The sequence below is a fragment of the Bos javanicus genome, chromosome 1 (genome assembly GCF_032452875.1).
Source record: "Bos javanicus breed banteng chromosome 1, ARS-OSU_banteng_1.0, whole genome shotgun sequence".
In the NCBI taxonomy this organism is placed as follows: domain Eukaryota; kingdom Metazoa; phylum Chordata; class Mammalia; order Artiodactyla; family Bovidae; genus Bos; species Bos javanicus.
Window position 1 is genome coordinate 1,703,112 of NC_083868.1, and position 18,951 is coordinate 1,722,062.

At 47.7% G+C, this 18,951-nt stretch overlaps 1 protein-coding gene across 1 annotated transcript in view; it reads right to left on the minus strand.

The window, feature by feature from the left end:
• Positions 1 to 607: 607 nt before the first annotated feature.
• MRPS6 (mitochondrial ribosomal protein S6) overlaps positions 608 to 18,951 on the minus strand; it is a 65,098-nt gene continuing 46,754 nt past the window's right edge. Inside the window, exons 3-4 of the mRNA XM_061429477.1 lie at positions 16,834 to 16,973; positions 608 to 1,170 (exon numbers count right to left, since the gene is read on the minus strand). Of these exons, the coding sequence (XP_061285461.1) occupies positions 981 to 1,170; positions 16,834 to 16,973 (330 nt within the window). The 3' untranslated portion in view covers positions 608 to 980. The remainder of the gene's footprint in view (positions 1,171 to 16,833; positions 16,974 to 18,951) is intronic.

The window sequence follows — 18,951 nt, forward strand, 5'->3', positions numbered from 1 at the left end:
TTTTATTTTCAGGATGTTTTTTGTTTTTTTTTTTTTAAAAAGGTCTATAAGTATCAAATAAAAACAACAACAACAAAAAAGATGCATCTTCTAATAAGTGCCCAGACTTAAGAGTTCAGCGTGCCGCCGGCCACAGGCACTGGCACCAGCTAGCACTTCAGGCATCTCCAACTCAACTGCAATCAGCCTCCAGGCCATCAGGGTGGCGGGGAAAAGCGACGGGGTGTAGAATTCAGAGGTGACGACTTCCCCAAAGAGGCCTGTGGGGCTGAGGGGTGGGGAGCAGGCAGTGCTAGTGGCAGAGGAACGAAAGGACGCAGGGCCACCGCCAACTGCCACCTGGCATGCGCCCCTTCCCCAAGAGTAGCACCCGCCACAAGGATGAGCAGAGGAGCAGGCACTGCCCAGGGGTCAAGGAGCAGACGCACCCCACCTGCCCGCGCCCCGGCTTCTCCCAGGCTTGAACCTGGGCTCCTCCCAACACTACCAGCAGTCTGGGCGGACTGGAGCTGTGTCTGAGGCCTCAGCTGGTGCACAGTGCCATGGAGGGCCAAGAGTCTTTAAAAAAATCACACACTTTCACTCAGATCGAAAGTGACACGTATAATACAGTGGTCTTAAAATTTTATTTTGCATGGGTGTATACAGTGTGAATAATGACCATGCAATCCAAAGTAGTTTTTATGAGCTTTGCTCTTCAAACTGGGGTTAGTGTTGCTGTTGGGCAGGAAGTCCTCACTGACAAATTATACTCATGAAGTGAAAGCAAGGAGGACGTGTTGGTGCCAAAGATTACCAAGTGGCCCTAAGGAAGTCAGCCCCCAGTTCTCACAGCAAAGAGGACCAAGAGCTAAGAGTACCTCGGGAAAATCCAACAGCGCCAACAGCACCCTCAGATATAAAGATTAAGCCTGTACATTATCTATCCGTGGCGCTCAAAAGTGAGAGAATTAAACAGGAGGCTAAAGTGTGGTGCCTTCTCACTTCCTCTTCTTGGTGGAATACAGCTTTTCTTCAAGTGGCACCGGGACGATCCCTTCACATTCTTTCACTTCCTGGGTCAGAGGGTGTTTTACAACATTTGGTCTAATCACGTCAATGTCTCTAGACAAGTGCTCCATTATGCTTGCAACAGTTGTTGTTGGTGCATAAAAGTCCACCAAGAAGTACCTGCAATAAAATAAACATGTGTGAACGGCTGCATTCGGAAATACAGCGATTTCACAATCTTGGTCAATGTTTTCATTTTATGTCTCCCCACATAAAGACATCAACTACCCACAAATACCCATCTTTGTCTCAAAAGAAACTGCCAGCGGACCAGTTAAACACAAGTGCAGCAGCATGCCCAACCTCCCTTTCCCATTCACTCTACTGAATTTTCCAAACCATGAGTTGACACTTTTTGTGAAAACACCTACAAGTCTTCTAATTTTCCAAAGAATTTTACAAGTGACTTGATGCACCTATGAGAACCATGAGCCATATTCACAAACCATGAGCCATATTCACAAACAAGGAGAATGATTAAGAGAGGCCTAAGACTCATCTATGGAGAAGGAAATGACAACCCACTCCAGTACTCTTGCCTGGAGAATCCCATGGACGGAGGAGCCTGGTGGGCTACAGTCCATGGGGTCGCTAAGACTTCCCTGGTGGCTCAGATGGTAAAGCGTCTGTCTACAATGCGGGAGACCCAGGTTCAATCCCTGGGTCTCATGGACCCAGGCTACAGTCCATGGAGTCACAAAGAGTCGGACACGACTGAGCAACTTCATTTACTCACTTAGGACCCATCTAGGCCATTCGGTACCTTCAGGAACTGACAAGGAACAAAAAGAAAATAACTTGAATCTTGTGGTGAGAGAAAAGAATTTAACATTCATCTACTCAGACCAGACTAACACAGATAAGGATCTCTTACAGCTCACTGGTCTTAAAAGATCAGTAACTTTATCAGTGGTTGTCTGTATACGGATACAAAGGAAGAAGCGCCTCTATTCCCTGCCCACCCCACCCCTCAGTTCTAAAAATTTAAGCCTCCCTTGTGCTGTTTAGTTTGGACCACAGTGCTGTTAAACGGACAGTTTTCAGGGTGGTATTTCAGAATTCTTCAGTGTTCCAGCTGGCTAAGATGACCTCTGACATCACTTACTTGGTTCCGGCCACACTCTCCTCCCAGGCATATTCCTATCCAAGGTCTCTGCAGGCGCTGTGCCTCTGCCGGAAATGCTCTTCGCCCAGGTCCACACGGCCCATCCCTCACCTTCACCACATCTCGGTCCAAGAGTCACCTTGTCAGAGAGGCCTGCTGCCCCACCCACCTGGCCTCGGTTGCTCTCCCCTCCCTTTCTGAACGCTGTGGTTCTGTTACCCCCACCCGCACCTGATCACCACCGACAGTGTGTTTGTTTACAGTCGGCCTCACTGCACTAAAACAGAATGGCCCTAGGAAGGAGGGCTTTGTCACTACACCCCCAGCACCCTGAACACAGGCTAACACACGTCAGATCCACAGTAAATACCTCACCGTGATGTGTTAGCCTGAAGGGTGGAATTCTCACAGAAAGCAGGAAAGACCAAACTGAAAATGAACAAACTCAGCAAGGAAGAAAGTTATTAGACAAACTATGGCATTTTGTGTAATTCTACACAAACTCAGCGTTCAAAACTCGTAAGGAAACTTCCTAACCTCACGTGTGACCATTCACAAGCTTAGTGGGAAAGTCAATCAAGTAAAAATAATTAAAAGTTAAAGGACAGAAAAACATATCATGCAAAAACACTAATCAAAAGAAAGTTCAAGTAGCTACAGTAATATCAGACCAAGGAGACCAGTGAACAACAACAAAAAATTACCAGGGGAAAAAGCAGACAATACAGAAAGATGGGTGCCCCAAGAAGACACAACAATCCTCCATGTGTACGCAGAGGTAACAGTTTCAACATACAGTAAATAACAACTAACAGAAATGAAGAAAAGAGACAAGTCCACAGCTAGAGCTGAAAACTTCTAACATGCCTCTCAGTGACTGACACATCTAGTACACAGAACATCAGCAAGGATACAGAACAAGCGAACACCACTCAACCAACTGGATCTGATATTTATTGAACCCTCCACCCAACAACAGCAAGATATTACACATACTTGTTCTCAGGGCGTATAAAACATTTACTAAGGATGACCATATTCTGGGCCATAAAATGAGTCTCAGTAAATCTAAAGGGACTTGAGTCATGCAGATCTTGAGAAAAATCCCCCAAACACGTAGAAACTAAACATGCATCTAAACAACCTATGGGTCAGAGAAGAAATCAAAAGGAAAATTACAAAGGACTCTTGACTGAATGAAAATAAAACAACACATGAAAATTTGGAGAATGCCACTAAAGTAGTGCTTAGCAATAAATTTACAGCACTAAACATGTAGGTAAGACAAGAATAAAGATCTCAAATTAATGATTTCAGCTTCCACCTTGAGAAAATGGGAAAAGAAGAGCAAATTAAATACAAAGTAAGACCAAAAAAGAAAATAAAAATCAGAGCAGAAACCTCTGAAACACAAAAGAGAATATCAGTGAAACCAAACACTAGCTCACTGAGAAGATTGATAGAAGTGATACAACTCCAATCAGATTGATTAGGAAAAAGAGTTAAGATACAGATCACTGATATTTGGGAATAAGAAAGGTGAAATGACTACAAAGTTTACAGATACTGAAAGGATGATAAGTGAACATCATAAAAAATATTTTACAATAAACTTGATGACCTAGTTGAAATTTCTTGAAAAAATACTATCAAAACTCACTCAAGAAGGAACAGATGACCTGACCAGCCCTGTATCTATCAAAGAAATTAAATTTGTAATTTAAAATCTTCCCATAAAGATTACAGGCACAAACAGTTTCACTGGTGAGCTCTACCAAATATTTAAGAAAAAAATATCAATTCTGACACAAACTGATCTAGGAAGTAGGAAAACACTTTTGAACTTATCCTAAGAAGTCAGCATTACCCTGGAATCAAGATCAGACAAAGACACTTTTTTAAAAAGAAAAGAAAAACAGACCAGTGTCCCTCATAAACATAAATGAAAAAATTCTAAATAAACCTCTAGCAAATTGACTACTATAATAAATAAAAAGAACAATATATCCTGACCAAGTAGGATTTAGTTCAAGAAGGCAAGATTGGCTTAAACATCTGAACATGAATGAAATCAATCATTAACAAGCTAAAAAGCCATGTGATCACTCCAATAGATGCAAAAAGGCAAAACCCCATATCCATTCCTGATAAAACCCTCAGCACACTACAGAAAGATGGAATCTTCTATGACCTTATATAGAGCATCTGTGGAAAACCCCACATCCGACATCATACTAACTGGTCAAAGTCTAGGTGCCTTCCCCCTAAGAAAGGGAACAAGCAAGAATGTCTACTCTCACTGCTTCCATCCAACATTTTACTGAAGTGCAAAAGAGTAAAAGGCATCTAGATCAATACGGAAAAAGGAAAACCATCTTTTTGCAGATGTCATAATTATGTGTACAGAAAAATCTGAAGCTTATAAAAAAGATATCAAAACTCTAGTTTAGCAAGATACAAGATCAATAAACAAAAATCAACTGTATTTCTATATACTAGCAACAAATAACCAGACCTTGAAATTATAAATGAAATATTTAGCAATAAATCTGACAAAAGATATGCAAGACTTCTACACTGAAATTACAGAACACTGCTGAAAGAAGTTAAAGAAAATCTACATAAATGGAGAGGTATACTTTGCTCATAGGTAGAAGATTCATTTTATTTAGATGTCTATTCTCCCAAACTGATCTAAAGAGCCAAAAATATCCCAGTCAAAATCCTAAGACTTTTTGTTAGAAATTTACAACTGATTCTTAAGTTCATAAGGAAATCCAAAAGACCAAGAACAGCCAACACAACTTTGATAAAGAATAAAGTTGAAGGACTAACATTACCTGATTTCAGGACTTACTATGAAGCTATGGTAATCAAGGCAGTAAGGTATCTGCATGAAGATAAGACAAACAGATCAACAGAAAAGAGTTCGGAATAGATCCACACACGTAAGTATGCTGATTCGTGACAAAGGTGCCAAGGCAACTCAAAAAATAAAGGACAGACCCTTTCAACAAAAGGTACAGGAACAATTTGATATCCACAGGCCAAAAAATGAACTCTTTGATCCATACTTGTACCATATACAAAAATTAACTCAAAATAGAATACAGATCTAAACATAAAACATAACATTATAGAACTAGAAGAGAACCTGAGACAAAATCCTTGTGACCCTGGATTAAGCAAAGATTCTTTAGAGAAGACACCAAAAGCACAATTTCCATAAAAGAAAAATCTGATATTTTAGGCCTCGTCAAAATTAAAAACTGCTCTTTGAAAGAGACTCTTTAAGATAATAGAAAGATAAGCCATACACTGGGACTTGCATGATAGAGGGCTTATTTCTAGAATATTAAAACCTCTCCAAGTTTAATTTAAAACTATTTCTAAAACTATTCTAAAAAAATGCACCAACAATTTGAAGAGGCATTTCGCTGAAGATATACAATGGCAAAGAAGTGTATGAAAAGATGCTTAACACCACTACTCATCAGAGAAATGCAAACTAAAACTACAAAGAGTTACCTACGAGAATGGCCCAATGGACAAACCACAAAGAATGACCTGTTAGAACGACCACAGCAAATGCTGGTGAGCATGCAGAGGAATGGGCACGTTCATACACTGCCAGTGGGAATGCAAAATGATATGACCAACTTTGGAAAACAGCTTGGCATTCTCTTAAAAAATAAAACATATACCTGCCATTATGATCCGGAGAAGGCAATGGAACCCCACTCCAGAACTCTCGGCTGGAAAATCCCATGGATGGAGGAGCCTGGTGGGCTGCAGTCCATGGGGTCGCTAAGAGTTGGACACGACTGAAGCGACTTAGCAGTAGCAGCAGCAGCCATTATGATCAAGCCACTCCATTCCGAGATTTACATTCCTAGATACACCCAAAGAACAACTCGTATATTGATGTTTATAGCAGCTTAACTTTTAACAAGCCCAAACTAGAAATAACACAAATATTCATTAACATGTAAACTGATAAGCAAACTGTGGTATATCCATAAAATGGCATACTACTCAGCAATAAAAAGGAATAAACTGTTCATAAATACCAGTGATGAATCTCATAATAATTTTGCAGAGTAAAAAAAACTACATCTTAATTGTGGAGGTTTCGTGGGTTTACATGTTTATGTGCAGTTCGCTGTGTGCCATTTCTACCTCTATAAGGCTGCTGAGTTTTAAACAGTATGCAGAAGTTGAATGAGCAAGATTTGGTGAATGACTTGACGCAGAGTGGTGGGAGTAATCACAGCTGATGAAGATACCAAAGGTTTTTCAAGAAATGAAATATTAATAAAGACACCAATTCCTCCACTACCTGGGCAAACTTCTTGAAGCACTGCGTTGCACATTTGCTCAATGAGGAGACCACCATTTGGGCTTCCTCTGAACGTTACACACCAACCTGGCCACACTTTCCAAGGTTTAGCTCTACTTGTTTATTTCTACTCCACATAGCAGGCAACAGTTCTGCAATCACCCAACTGAAGAACTGCTCGTTTGTTCAATGGCTGATTACTGATTACTTATCTTGGTAAGGCTCTGAATTAGAGCCTAAGAAATAAGTGTGGAAAAGTTAGTCGCTCAGTCATATCCAACTCTCTGCGACCCCATGGACTGGAGCCCACCAGGCTCCTCTGTCCATGGGATTCCCCAGGCAAGAATACTGGAGTAGGGTGCCATTTCCTTCTCCAGGGGATCTTCCTGACCCAGGGATCGAACCTGCATCTCTTGCATTGCAGGTGGATCCTTTACCATCTGAGCCACCAGGGTAGCCCAAAGTAAGTGTGCTAAGTCACTTCAGTCGTATCCGACTCTGTGCGACCCCATAGACGGCAGCCCACCAGGCTCCCCTGTCCCTGGGATTCTCCAGGCAAGAACACTGGAGTGGGTTGCCATTTCCTTCTCCAATGCAGGAAAGTGAAAAGTGAAAGTGAAGTCGCTCAGTCGTGTCCGACTCTGGCGACCCCATGGACTGCAGCCCACCAGGCTCCTTGGGATTTTCCAGGCAAGAGTACTGGAGTGGGGTGCCATTGCCTTCTCCAAAAGTAAGTGTAATCGACCTTAAATTACCTTCTCCTTGTCCACCCCCAGCACAGTACCCACTCCTCCAACCCCCAAATAATTATGCCACCTGGTGGCCAGGGCTGGGAACTCACTCACTCAGCATGGCCTCCAGCATCTCTCTTCCTTTGTAATCCATTCGTTCTTTTATCCTGTAGTCATCAGAATGCCATGGACAAGCTGTGACCTCACCCTCTGCCTGTCAATATCCCACTGTGCTTAATCCTACAGCAGGGAGTTTTACTTTAAATATATACGCATGCTCTCTGAGCTCCCTTTTGCTCAGGGTCCCCTAGAAGTGTCCTCTTTTTGCTTTGCTCCACTTAAAGCCCTGATGGCCTGATAAGTGCACTGTGAACTGCCATCTCCTATATGGGGTAATCTATGGAGGGAGATGCTTATGAGCAAGGGACTGACAGGCTCTGGGTACACAGCAACCCCGGCAGCTACCACAACCAGCTCCCAAGTGTCCCAAGTCCCCTCCCTCCAGAAAAGTACACAGAGGTCTCTTGCACTAGTGAGTTAAGCCTACCCTTCCTTATGGTCAAGTCATTCAAATACCATATCTGGGGTTCGGAAGTATTGTTTTCTTCCGTTTTCCATTCTACTAGGCGTTTCTGTGGGCTCGCCTCCAAGTCTCAACAGTTTCTGAGAGAGAGTGTGTTTACGACAGCCAGCAACCAGCCCAGCCGCCACCAGTCACTTCTCATGCAGGCTTCCTGGGCAGGGCTCCCCGTCCACCGGCACTCGTCAGATAATGCCGAGAAATAACCCCAGCCTTCGGATGCCACTTTGTGATAAGGGGAAAGAAGATCCCCAAGGATGGAAACCAGAGGCCAGATGGATCAGACACCTCTCATTTCAGAAACAGAAAGGAAAACGTCTCAGGTAGAACTTTCTTTTGAACAGCTCCTGAAGAAGAGGGAGGAAGTGGATGCTCCACTCCACATGGCAACTCAGGGAGTGCGAGCAACGGAAGCGTGCGGGTGCTGGCTGGGGCCCACGAGCCTCTCCCCAGCAACAACCAGCGCTCCAGCCTCTCTCAACACGGTTTCCTACGCCATACCCTCCTTTGAATTTCACACCGATTAAGTCATTCGTTCAAGGTCACTCAGCTTACTAAGTGGCCACTGCCAGAATTCTAACAGCCACCGAGAGCTCTGGAACCTGAGGGTTAAAGAATCAGAGTGAACGGAAGGGCTGGAGGGGACCACGGAGACAATGCAGTCCAACCCCTGCCACTGCTTTCGAGAGAGCTGAGCTGCACTGAGTCACAGGGTGAGAGGCAAGCTCCAGACTCCCATGGCTCCCTCTCAGTCCAAACTACAGCAACCAGCCTTTTGGAGGGTTCTCAAGGATAAAGAAAAAGCCCAGGAAAAAGGCCTGGAGAGCCTAAGCTTGGCTTTGTGTGGCAGGGGGGAGGCTCTATGACTTCCAAACCCCCCCAGCCTTCACCTTCTTTTTACCTATTCTGTCTTCCCTCTCCCAGTCACACGCGCCCAGCAATCAACTCCAGACAAAAGCACTGGCCAAGATGCAAATGGGCTTGTGCCCACAACCACAGCTGTGACACTCATTTCACGCTTATCACCCTGCTGATCTACGCCCGGGGCCCATGTGGGCAAAGACAGCTTCCACTCCCATGCTCCTTATTACATCATGGAAATTTCCACCAAAAGGAAACACCACCACCACAGGGAAGGGGAGGCGTGGCTCACAGATGGGCAGGTCTTGCTGCAGTCAACACTCCTGGGCCAGAGCTGAACCTCTGATCTCCATCTCCCCCCCGACCCCACCCCCTGGGAACCAAACTGCCGCTCCCCACCACAAGGGAACCAAGCCAGGGTCCAGAACAATCTCTGTCTGCCTTAGCGGTCCAAGCTCATAAATCAACAGTCCACCGTGGCTTCTCCACACAGGGGTGCCCTGACCAGTTCTGCCAGGACATACTCTTTTTCTCACTGACTTGTCTCGGGCAAACTTAACCTGTCAGTGACCATCGATGATGGGCAAAGCTCAGCAGACTAAAAAGATGAGGCACTCGTGGCCTTGACCTGAGTCCGACTGGGCACAGAAGTCACAGGACCGCTGTGCTGGCGGAGACCCAGTCTTCCACAACCCGTGCATGTCTTCCTGTCCTGCCGAAGGCTGTGGAAGGGACATGGCGGTCATGGACACCGACTCCTGGCTGCTGGGGTTTCTAACCACAGGGGACCTGAGGAATGACCATGGGACTTTCTATACGTGAGGACGTGAGGCTCAGCAACAGCCTACACAGGGTTGTAGGCCTGGGCAGCTTCTGATGCCTGCAAGGATCCTTCTCCCGTGAAAGCACAGGTCCAGGACAGACCTGTAGAGATGGGAGTGTGGCTGACAAAATGACCTCAGCACGCCCTCCCACTGAAATCCGCCATGGAGAGGCCATTCTGAAATTCAGATGAGAGGCTGTTCTCATTGTTGTTCAGTCATATCCATCTCTTTGCGACCCCATGGACTGCAGCATGCCAGGCTTCCCTGTCCTTCACCATCTCCCAGAGTTTGCTCAAACTCATGGCCATTGAATTGACGATGCCATCCAACCATCTCATCCTCTGTCAGCCTCTTCTGCCCTAATCTTTCCCAGCATCAGAGTCTTTTCCAATGAGTTGGGGTGTTTGCATCAAGTGGCCAAAGTATTGGAGCTTCACTTTCAGGGCTGTTCTAAGGAAGGCGCCAAAAGAGGGGCTCCATGTCTCCAGAGGAATCTCTGCCCCTCCTTTACCCACAAGATTATCCACGTGGGCTGCCTGCCCTAAACCAGCTAGGCAGGGTCAGAACGCAGACCCCCAATGTCACATCACATGGTGACTCTTTCGTCACCTCCATCCTCACGATAAGCTCCTCGCTCAAGGAAGTTCAGAATTATGACTGTAACTGCCTGGCCTCGACGGGCCCCAAAGCTGACATTTCAATAAGGGGGAAAAAAAGAAATCAAGTTCTCCAAATAGCTAGTTCTCCCTTCTCCCCATTTACTCCAATCAGTGATGAAATCAATAAAATGAATGGATCACTTTGGAAAAATCCAGTGTAGTAATCTGAAGTCTAATCATAGTGTATACTCCCAGGATCTTCAACCATGCTTTCGGTGGCACCAGGGAAATGGTTCTGTGTACCAGGTAGGCACGATAAGTACTGCCCTTGCCTTCAACACAAAACCCGGTGGTGCTGGCACTTCGAGGTGTGTTTTCCCCACGTGTGGTTCTAATGATAGGATCACTTTATCCGCAAGACAGACACGAGCTTCATCCCAGCATCTCGCCTTTCCACAGAAAAGCACTAGGGTTTTATGCGGCACCAGCTCTGCAGAAGTAGAGCCAGGAGATGACTGATACCAGGCAGGGAGAGAAAGGGGCTTCCCTGGTGGCTCAGACAACAGAGAATCTGTCTGAAATGCAGGAGACCTGGGTTCGATCTCTGGGTTGGGAAGATCCCCTGGAGAAGGGAATGGCCACCCACTCCAGGATTCTGGCCTGGAGAATCCCATGGACAGAGGAGCCTGGTGGGCTAGAGTCTATGGGGTCGCAAAGAGTCAGATACGAGTGAATGACTAACACTTTCACTTTCAAGGAGAGAAAAGGCAAAAAATGGTCCAGTACAAGAGTGCATTTCTCATCACAGAGTCCCACGTTCCAAAGCTGGAGAAACGGGGGAGCCGTCTCGTGGGCAGAACTGCCCACGTGGTCTTGAAGGTGATAATTCACCCTCCTGTGTATTTCTGAAGACACTCACTACAAAGCTCTCCACTACGAAACCCCACAGAGACCAGAGAAGACCCCATCAACAAGGGCTTCCCCAGGACGGGCTGAGCCCAGCGCCACCAGGACACTCCAGCCCAGCCCGGTTTCTCGAGGGAGCCAGCAGCACCGAGCATCCTTTCGGCTTCTCCTCTCTATGTGATGAGCCCGGGGACCACTCAGTCGCCTCCTGACACAAGGCTCAGCTGGCTGCCAGCCCCCGGCCCACCCAAGGGGCGGAGGGAAGAAACGTGCCTTCCTGCCATGCTCCTGTATGGAAAGGGTGTATTTGGTTTTCATTTCGCTTTTGTCTTCACCCTGCATTTACAAGTTTTCCATAAAAAGTGCCTGCTTGAGTGTGAGTTACGTTCTTTGTCTGTCTCTCTCAGACACAGCCACACACGCGCTCACGGCCTCCCCTTCCCCCGCGGCAGACGAGTGGAAATTTCCAGTGAAGCGCGCAGCCGCTCACAGGGAGTGGGGTGGGCGAGGGGGCGGGGGGAGGAGAGGGCTCTGCAGCCTAGCCGTGCAGCGTCATCAAGCCTTTCTGAAGAGAAGAAACAGACCCAAGTGAACGCCACTGCCTAGACTGCACGGGTTAAACCTTGCCAGATTCAGGCTTCCCTGAGGCAGTGGACTGTTGGCCCTCAAACCACCCTCTGCGTGGAAAAGCCCCCGTTTCTTTTGATATCTACTGGGTCTCGTACATTTGAAAAACCACTAAACCTGCTGCAGAACGCTTACACATCTTGAGACACTGCCACCGAAAAAGAGAGCGAGACCAGACAGTCCTGCCTTGAGACCCCGTCATGAAGCACCTACATGCAAGAACGGGGTCAGGATGGTGGCCTGGGCCTGATGCTGGCAGCAAAGCGCAAGAACAGGGAAACGTTAGCGAACAGGAAAACTACAGGGGAGAATCAATCTCGAGAGAGAGAGGGTGCCAGTGCTCCTGGAGGACTCTGCAGACACATTTGGGGAGCGAGTCAGTAAAATTCCACTGATTCACCACAGAGCCAGTTATTTTTATCGTTCTGCTTACCCGTAAATAGAAGGGCATCTTATATGTAGGCCAGAAGATCTCTGCTGTAAGCACCTACTCACCTTTTACAGCAGATGAGAACAGAGAAAGAAGGGACAAAACAGACCAGGAAAACCCCCTTCACTACTTAAGCATTCATAGACACACATGTTCTGGAGTCAGCCCAGTGGCACTGCAGGACAATCAGACGCGGTAGAAAACAGTCAAAGCCAGCCGGGGCATTGGGGAGAGGGGGGTTCTTTTACACACGAGCTGAGGCCCGATGCTGCCTTACGGACCAGGGTTTCTTCTAAGGTTCCCTCTCCCGCATGAGGAATCGCTCTGAGTCTCAGTCCAGCCCCATCTAGTGGAAAGAGAGCCCTAAGCCAGGCTGTGTGGCCCGGGAGGAAGACGCTGTGAGGCTGCAGGCGGAGGGTGACGGACGCATGCTACGCCTCGGTGCGGTGCCTGCCCCTTCTGAACAAGGGTCTAAACGAGCAAGTACTCCCGTGGCTCCCTTCTGAGCATGTCACGCTGGACCCTTGTAGACACCAAGGAACACGGGGAAGAATTTTCCATAACACCAAACTTGCATTTCCCACAAAGTCAACACGGGTACAAAGGTGAGCGTGTAAAGGCACAAAGCAAAGAGAATCTGTGCCACCCACCCCCCACCCCGCCCCGCCTCCGAGACCCAGGCAAAGCCTAGCTGGGACTAAATCCCAGGCCTTCTCAGACCTTCCTCACCCAGCTCCCTAACCACGCTCCCTTCAGAGGTTTCCAGACACTGCCTGGTGAAACAGGGCTGGGGGGCTGGTGACTGAGGCTGGAAGCGGCCATCTAGAGAGCTGGCCCAGGAGACCCAAACTCCCCAACCATCCCAACCCGGCCCCAACAGTGACAGGGTGTCTGGTCAACGGCCTCCCAGTTCCTAATTTCACATCACCGGGGGACAAAAGTGATGCGTCCAACTCTACGGACCCTCAGAGATGATGAGATTAAAAGTAAGTTCCTATGGATCAGCCTAGGGAACTTAACCATCCAATTGTTCCAGTGAGAAAACAGGTCCCCAGTTATAAACAATAAACACAAATTCCTGGAATGTAACCTGCTCCCTAAGTCAGGACTAAGTTAGTATTTGGAATACAACGATTACATGTTTGGGGGCATAATAGCTGGTAATAGACTTGCTATAATAATAAACACCGGGTACCACCTCCTCCTTTTGGAAAACTCCCGAAATCACCTAGAGAAGCCCTACCTCTCCCACCTAAGCACTCTCTCCTTCTTTCAGGCCTATTTGGCATGTGTGCAGCAGGGGTGCGAATCTGGGGGAAGGAGGTGAGGGTGGCAGGTGATCGCTCAACATGAGGCAAGTAACTGGAAGAGGGACGGCTGGCAGGCAGCCTGGCCGGGGGGGACCCTTCCACACCGAGCCCCTGCCCCGACGCACCCTTGGCTGGTGCCCAGGTTAGCAAAAGGCAGGCAAGTCCTCAATTCAACTGAAAGCTCCCTGAGATGAAACCATGACGATCACAAGAACCATCCTGAGACCTAGGAAGACCACTAGGATGTATCACTTCTTCCCATAAAATGTAAAGGCAACAAGCCATAAGACCCACAGCACCACAACACAACATGGATTCTTGGGGGCATCAGGGCTCACTTGTCAACCAGCCAAAACCTGGCTCTCACACATCAACTTCAGGATTCAAATCAGCACGTGCATGCTCAGTCATGTCTGACTCTGTGGCCCTATGGACTGTAGCCCGCTAGGCTCCTCTGTCCATGCGATTTCCCAAGCAAGAATGCTGGAGTGGGTTGCCATGTCTTCCTCCTGGAGATCTTCCCAACCCAGGGATCAAACCTGTGTCTCCTGCATCTCCTGCATTGGCAGGCAGATTGCCTACCACTGTGCCACAGGGCCCCAGGAAAATTACAGATCCAGGGCTGTTTGGAAAGAAAAACTTCTGACGCTGATAAACGTGTAACGAACAAGTCTGCTCTGTCTCTTCTCAACCACGTCCTAAAAGCAAGCCTTGACTGTACCTAACACACCCTGGCACACAGTCTGCTAAGCACACGTCTGTAACACCTCCTCTGGCTATGCCAGTGCACAGAAAGAACTCTCCAAGTGAACACCATGCCCACTACAAGTGTCGCTGGGGTCAAGAACTGTGGAGCACAGCAGACCGAAATGAAGCTCCCCACTACAGACATCTGGCACATCGCTCAATTCTAAATCTCCGACCCGGGGACTCCAGACTACATGAGCCCCCCCATCTCATTACCAAGAGCCACTGTGAAGAGTATCAGCAAGTGTTACAAAAACAAAAGAAACGTGGTCAAGTAAGACTGACAAATGGAGACATCTTACGAAGGGGACTCTTGCCATTTATACACTAAGGTATGTTGTCAACCTCCAGGAGGATTAGATCATGCAAGGTTTCCCATCTTTTTTTAAACAAACCAACCAACCTAGTGACATGTGGAATCTTAGTTCCCCGACCAGGGATCAAACCCTTGCCCCTTGCACTAGAGGCACAGAGTCTTAACCACTGGACCAGCAGGGAAGTGCCCCCCCCCACCCCTTTTCTTTAAGGCTTCCCACATCTGACTGATCACGCACAGCCTCCATTTTTTGGTGGAGCGTATCTGTATCACTAGAGTTTCAGAGACCACACTTTGGAAAATATTACCTCAGACAATTAAACCCCACATACTGCTTTATCCTCAGCAAAGCAAGCTTAAAAAACATGACCCGCCCCGCCCTCCCCAGACTGGTGCTGGGCAACGCCTTTCTGTGGAGACGTGAAACAGATACGGCCTGATACATGTCAAGGATGCTACTTCTCCTTTCCTAAGGAGTCTGAAAGTAAAAACAAACAAACACCCTCAACCCCCACCCCAGAAATAAAGTTCTTAACTGTAAATGACCACCGAGTCCTCGAGGGGCACAGGCACCTTGACAGGAACCCGGGATGTGGAGCCAGTGTTGTCAGCAGCTCTGGCTTAATTTCAGGTGAGCTCTTTTCAGAGCTGAATTTATTCTACCCTTGAAGGAGAGAGAGAACCACCCTACCCCAGCACGGCACACAGAGGCCGGGAAACAGTGAGTCAGTGCCATGGCTCTCAGAGCGTGTTCCGCAGCACCCTGAGAAACGCAAATTCTAGGGTGCTGGCTGCACCAGCCCTCAACAAGGTCAGAATCCTCTACGTGGAAAGGGGTTTGTGCTGTGCTTAGCTGCTCAGTCTTGTTAAGACTCTTTGCAACCCCATGGACTCTAGCCCGCCAGGCTTCTCTGTCCATGGGGACTCTGCAGGCAAGAATACTGGAGTGGGTTGCCATGCCCTCCTCAACAAGGTCAGAATCCTCTACATAGAAAGGAATCAGAGGAAAGCATTCCTACTGTACATTCCTGCAAGTAAATAAGGAGGAAACTGGCTTCTCTCCCTGTTCAGTACCTCTCACCACAGAACCTCACTAATAAGTCTTGGCCAAGTTTTATCGGCTTCTCTTAAAAAAAAAAAGGGGGGGGGGGGGTGGGCGGTTGGCAAAAGGATTCATAGCCTGGCTATTAAGACCAAACTCCTTTTTGGTTAAGCTAAAAAAAAAAAATTCAGACACACAATCTCCATCGCTCACTGCTGTTATGATGGTGGAGAGGAATAAGCCACCATGCATTTCTGTTGCCTAGCAATGCCTCAGGCACGCTCTTCAGAGGTGTTCTGAACACTAGCACAGAACAAGGGGAAGCAATCAAAAGATGGCACGTGCCATCCGCGCCACATCTCGGCTGAAGGTTTACAGGCAAGGAAGAACACCCGGGGTGAGATGAAGACTCCGCCTGGGCCATCACACGCATCGCACCTGCACAAGGCCACGTGCCCCACGTGACTAAGGGCAGTGTCATATGACACGTAGTGTGTCCCACAGAGCATGTCCTTCGAGGTCATCTCGTTCCACCCCTGTGGCAGCATGGATGGGAGAACGACCACCTGAGTTCCTTCCAGAGAAGCTGAGTGGCCTGGTTTAGGCCACACAGCTGGGAGAGCCAGAATCAGGTCTAGTCCTGGGCTTTCCCAGCAAAGCTAAAAACTGATTCCCATGTCTCCATCAACCCACTTCTAGGAAACACAACAATGTAAGATTCCTCCTCCAAACAGAAACCAGGGGCACAACTTTAGAGATGCGTCAAACCAACCCAACAAACTGACCTCAGAGCATTTCTCCAAGACAGTTACTGCTACAAAATCGAACCCTTGACATGTTTGAGGAACTTGCTATATACTATATGGAAAAAAAAAAAAAAAAAAAAAACCATTACAAAATATTGTGATTAAAATTGGTTGGAGTAGGTAAAACCATTCTTTTGGGGATTTTAAGCTCTAGTTATATACATTGGTATTAAGAAGCGCATCTTGCTTGTTATCTGCAATCTTCGTAATTACAAAGGAAGCACTGAGTAGGTGGACAGCATGTTGCTCAATGAGGTGTTTTAAAGGCAAAAGTTAAAGAACTATCAAGGGAAGACAGTGCTTACGCTGACAACAAAGGGTTCCCACAATCAGAAGCTCATGAACGTCTTTTCCCTGGCACGGCCCCTTTCGGGGCTCTGGTTAGTTCACTGTGGGTGAACATGCAGGCACCCCATTTGCAACAGAACATGCTGGGGTACACAACCTGCACGCCGCCTGGCACAGTGGGGTGGGCCTGTGCGCACCTCGTCACCTCTGAGACGAGCTCCACAGTGCTCCTGAGGCGTCAGGCACGGGTCTATGACCCGCGGAGGACTTACCCTCCCCTGGTGTGCCGCTGACTGTGGGCCGACATCTTATAGGGAAGCGTGCGCTCGCCCAGGTTCTCCAGGCTCCTCACCACCGCCCCTCTGTCCATCAGGGCTTCCAGCGTCCGCTTCAAGGCCGCAGCAGTCTCAGGCTGGGTTTTGTTTTGGTTTTTAAAAAGAAGAAGAAGAAGAAAAAAACACATGAGAATCAGTGTAAGAAGCAGAATGATTAAAGTCTGGTCAGTTCCGATCATAACAGCTCTATTGGAAGGGATCTTTGGGTAAAATCAACAGAAAGTATTTCTGGCTAATTTAAAGTTTGTTTTTTGTTTTTTTTTTTAAAGAGAGAGAGAGAGAGAAAGATACATTATTGTAAGGATACAAATAGCTCACAGATACGGAGGAAAATCTGGAGAGGCAGGCCTCGGAGAGTTCAGGGACCACAGCAGCTCCAGGGGTCTGGGAGGCAGGGACTAACCAGTGGCTTCTTCAGAGCACCTTGGCCAGGGTGAGTCAGCACCAGTCACTGCCAGTCCTTGCAGCCCAGGACTCAATATTCAAACTCCGGGGAAAGGGCATCCTCTCGGCAGGACGCTTGGACCGGCTGTCCCACCAGAACCATAGACAGCCAGTGGGGAAAGGGGCTGTCTCCCAAAGAAAAAGTAAGAGACTGTAAACCAAAACGGGGAAAGGATGAGTAAGACCCAATCTCTGCCCGCATGGAGCTTACAATCTAATGAAGACATGAACACCAAAAACCCACGTTAAGAAGACCAGAGGGCAGGAGGCGGGAAGCGACACGGGGGCCAAAGAGCTCGTGAAAAGAGAAGACACACTCGGCTGGGAGAAGGGCTCCACTGAGGAAGGAGGTCTGGACAGGAGCCCTGAGAAATGGCCACGGGGGACGCAGGAGCACACCACGCGGGCACTGAGGAAAGGAGCAGAGACAGAAAGGAACGAGACACAGCTCGGAGCCCCACGGGACGAGCTTCAGGACGAGGGAGGGCTGAAAGGCGAAGACTGCCGGCTGCGTCCAAGTACAGAAACAACTAAGATCTGTGACCGAGACCCCAAACTGAAATGATAGGAAACTCCGTCATCCAGAGAGAAAAGATTTTCAACACTGTGGTGAATTTTTTTCAGGTTTCTATGCATATGTATATACCAAAAGCTTTTGGAAGAAGAGATACTTCACAGGGGTAAACTTAAGAAGACAACTAAATAAAGGAAGGTGGAATATGGGGGAGAGATGAGGCCAAAGAGAGGCCCCAGACATGGTAGCTGGGAGAACGGGGTTACTGTTAACAGCTAAGGGAACAGCTGACCTCTCAAGATGCGAGCGTTTAGCTGAAAACCACAGGGCAGGCTATAGGGTTATGTTTCAGCGTCGTCAGCAGAGAAGTGCTACCTGAGACCCGGGAGCAGGGAGGGCATGAGAGAGGGCGTGGGGTGAGCAGCAGAGACCAAGAGAGCCTCGGGAAGCACAGACACTCGGGGGCTAAGATGAGGATTCCAAGTGAGAGAAGCAAAGAGCAACAGGAAAACCAGACCAGCTTTATCACAGAAACTAAGGGAACAGGGAGCTGCCAGAGAAACAGCATGGAGAAGGAAAGCCCACAGTACGGGGACCACACGGTCACTCAACAATCTTGCCAGAAGCTGGACTGCCAAGGTAGAGACGTGACGGAAAGAGAAAACACCAGAGTCTGAGGTGCAGACAAATCTGAGCAGAGTCTGAGGAGAGAAAACAACGAGCAGGTCAGCAGTTAAAGGGGAATGGACCAGCCAAAGGATAACAAGAGGGATGTTTTCATACATTGCCAACACAATGTGTTGCATAACTGCTACATGACCTGGTCTAGTGTTTTACTGTTACATATATTTAATTTTCATCAGGACCAAAAAAAAAAGGGAGCAAAGAAGGTTTACAGATTTGGCAATTGGGCCTTTGAGAGATGTCATGACTTAGAGACCATGTGGCCATTAACAACTTGGAAGAGCCTGATGTGAAGAAAAGGAACACTGAAAAAGCTGAGTCAGGGGAAGAAGGTCAGAGGACGAGGAACATGACAGTCAGACATGACTGAAGGAACGCAAGCAAAGAAATCTTGAAATGCAGGAGTGAACTTC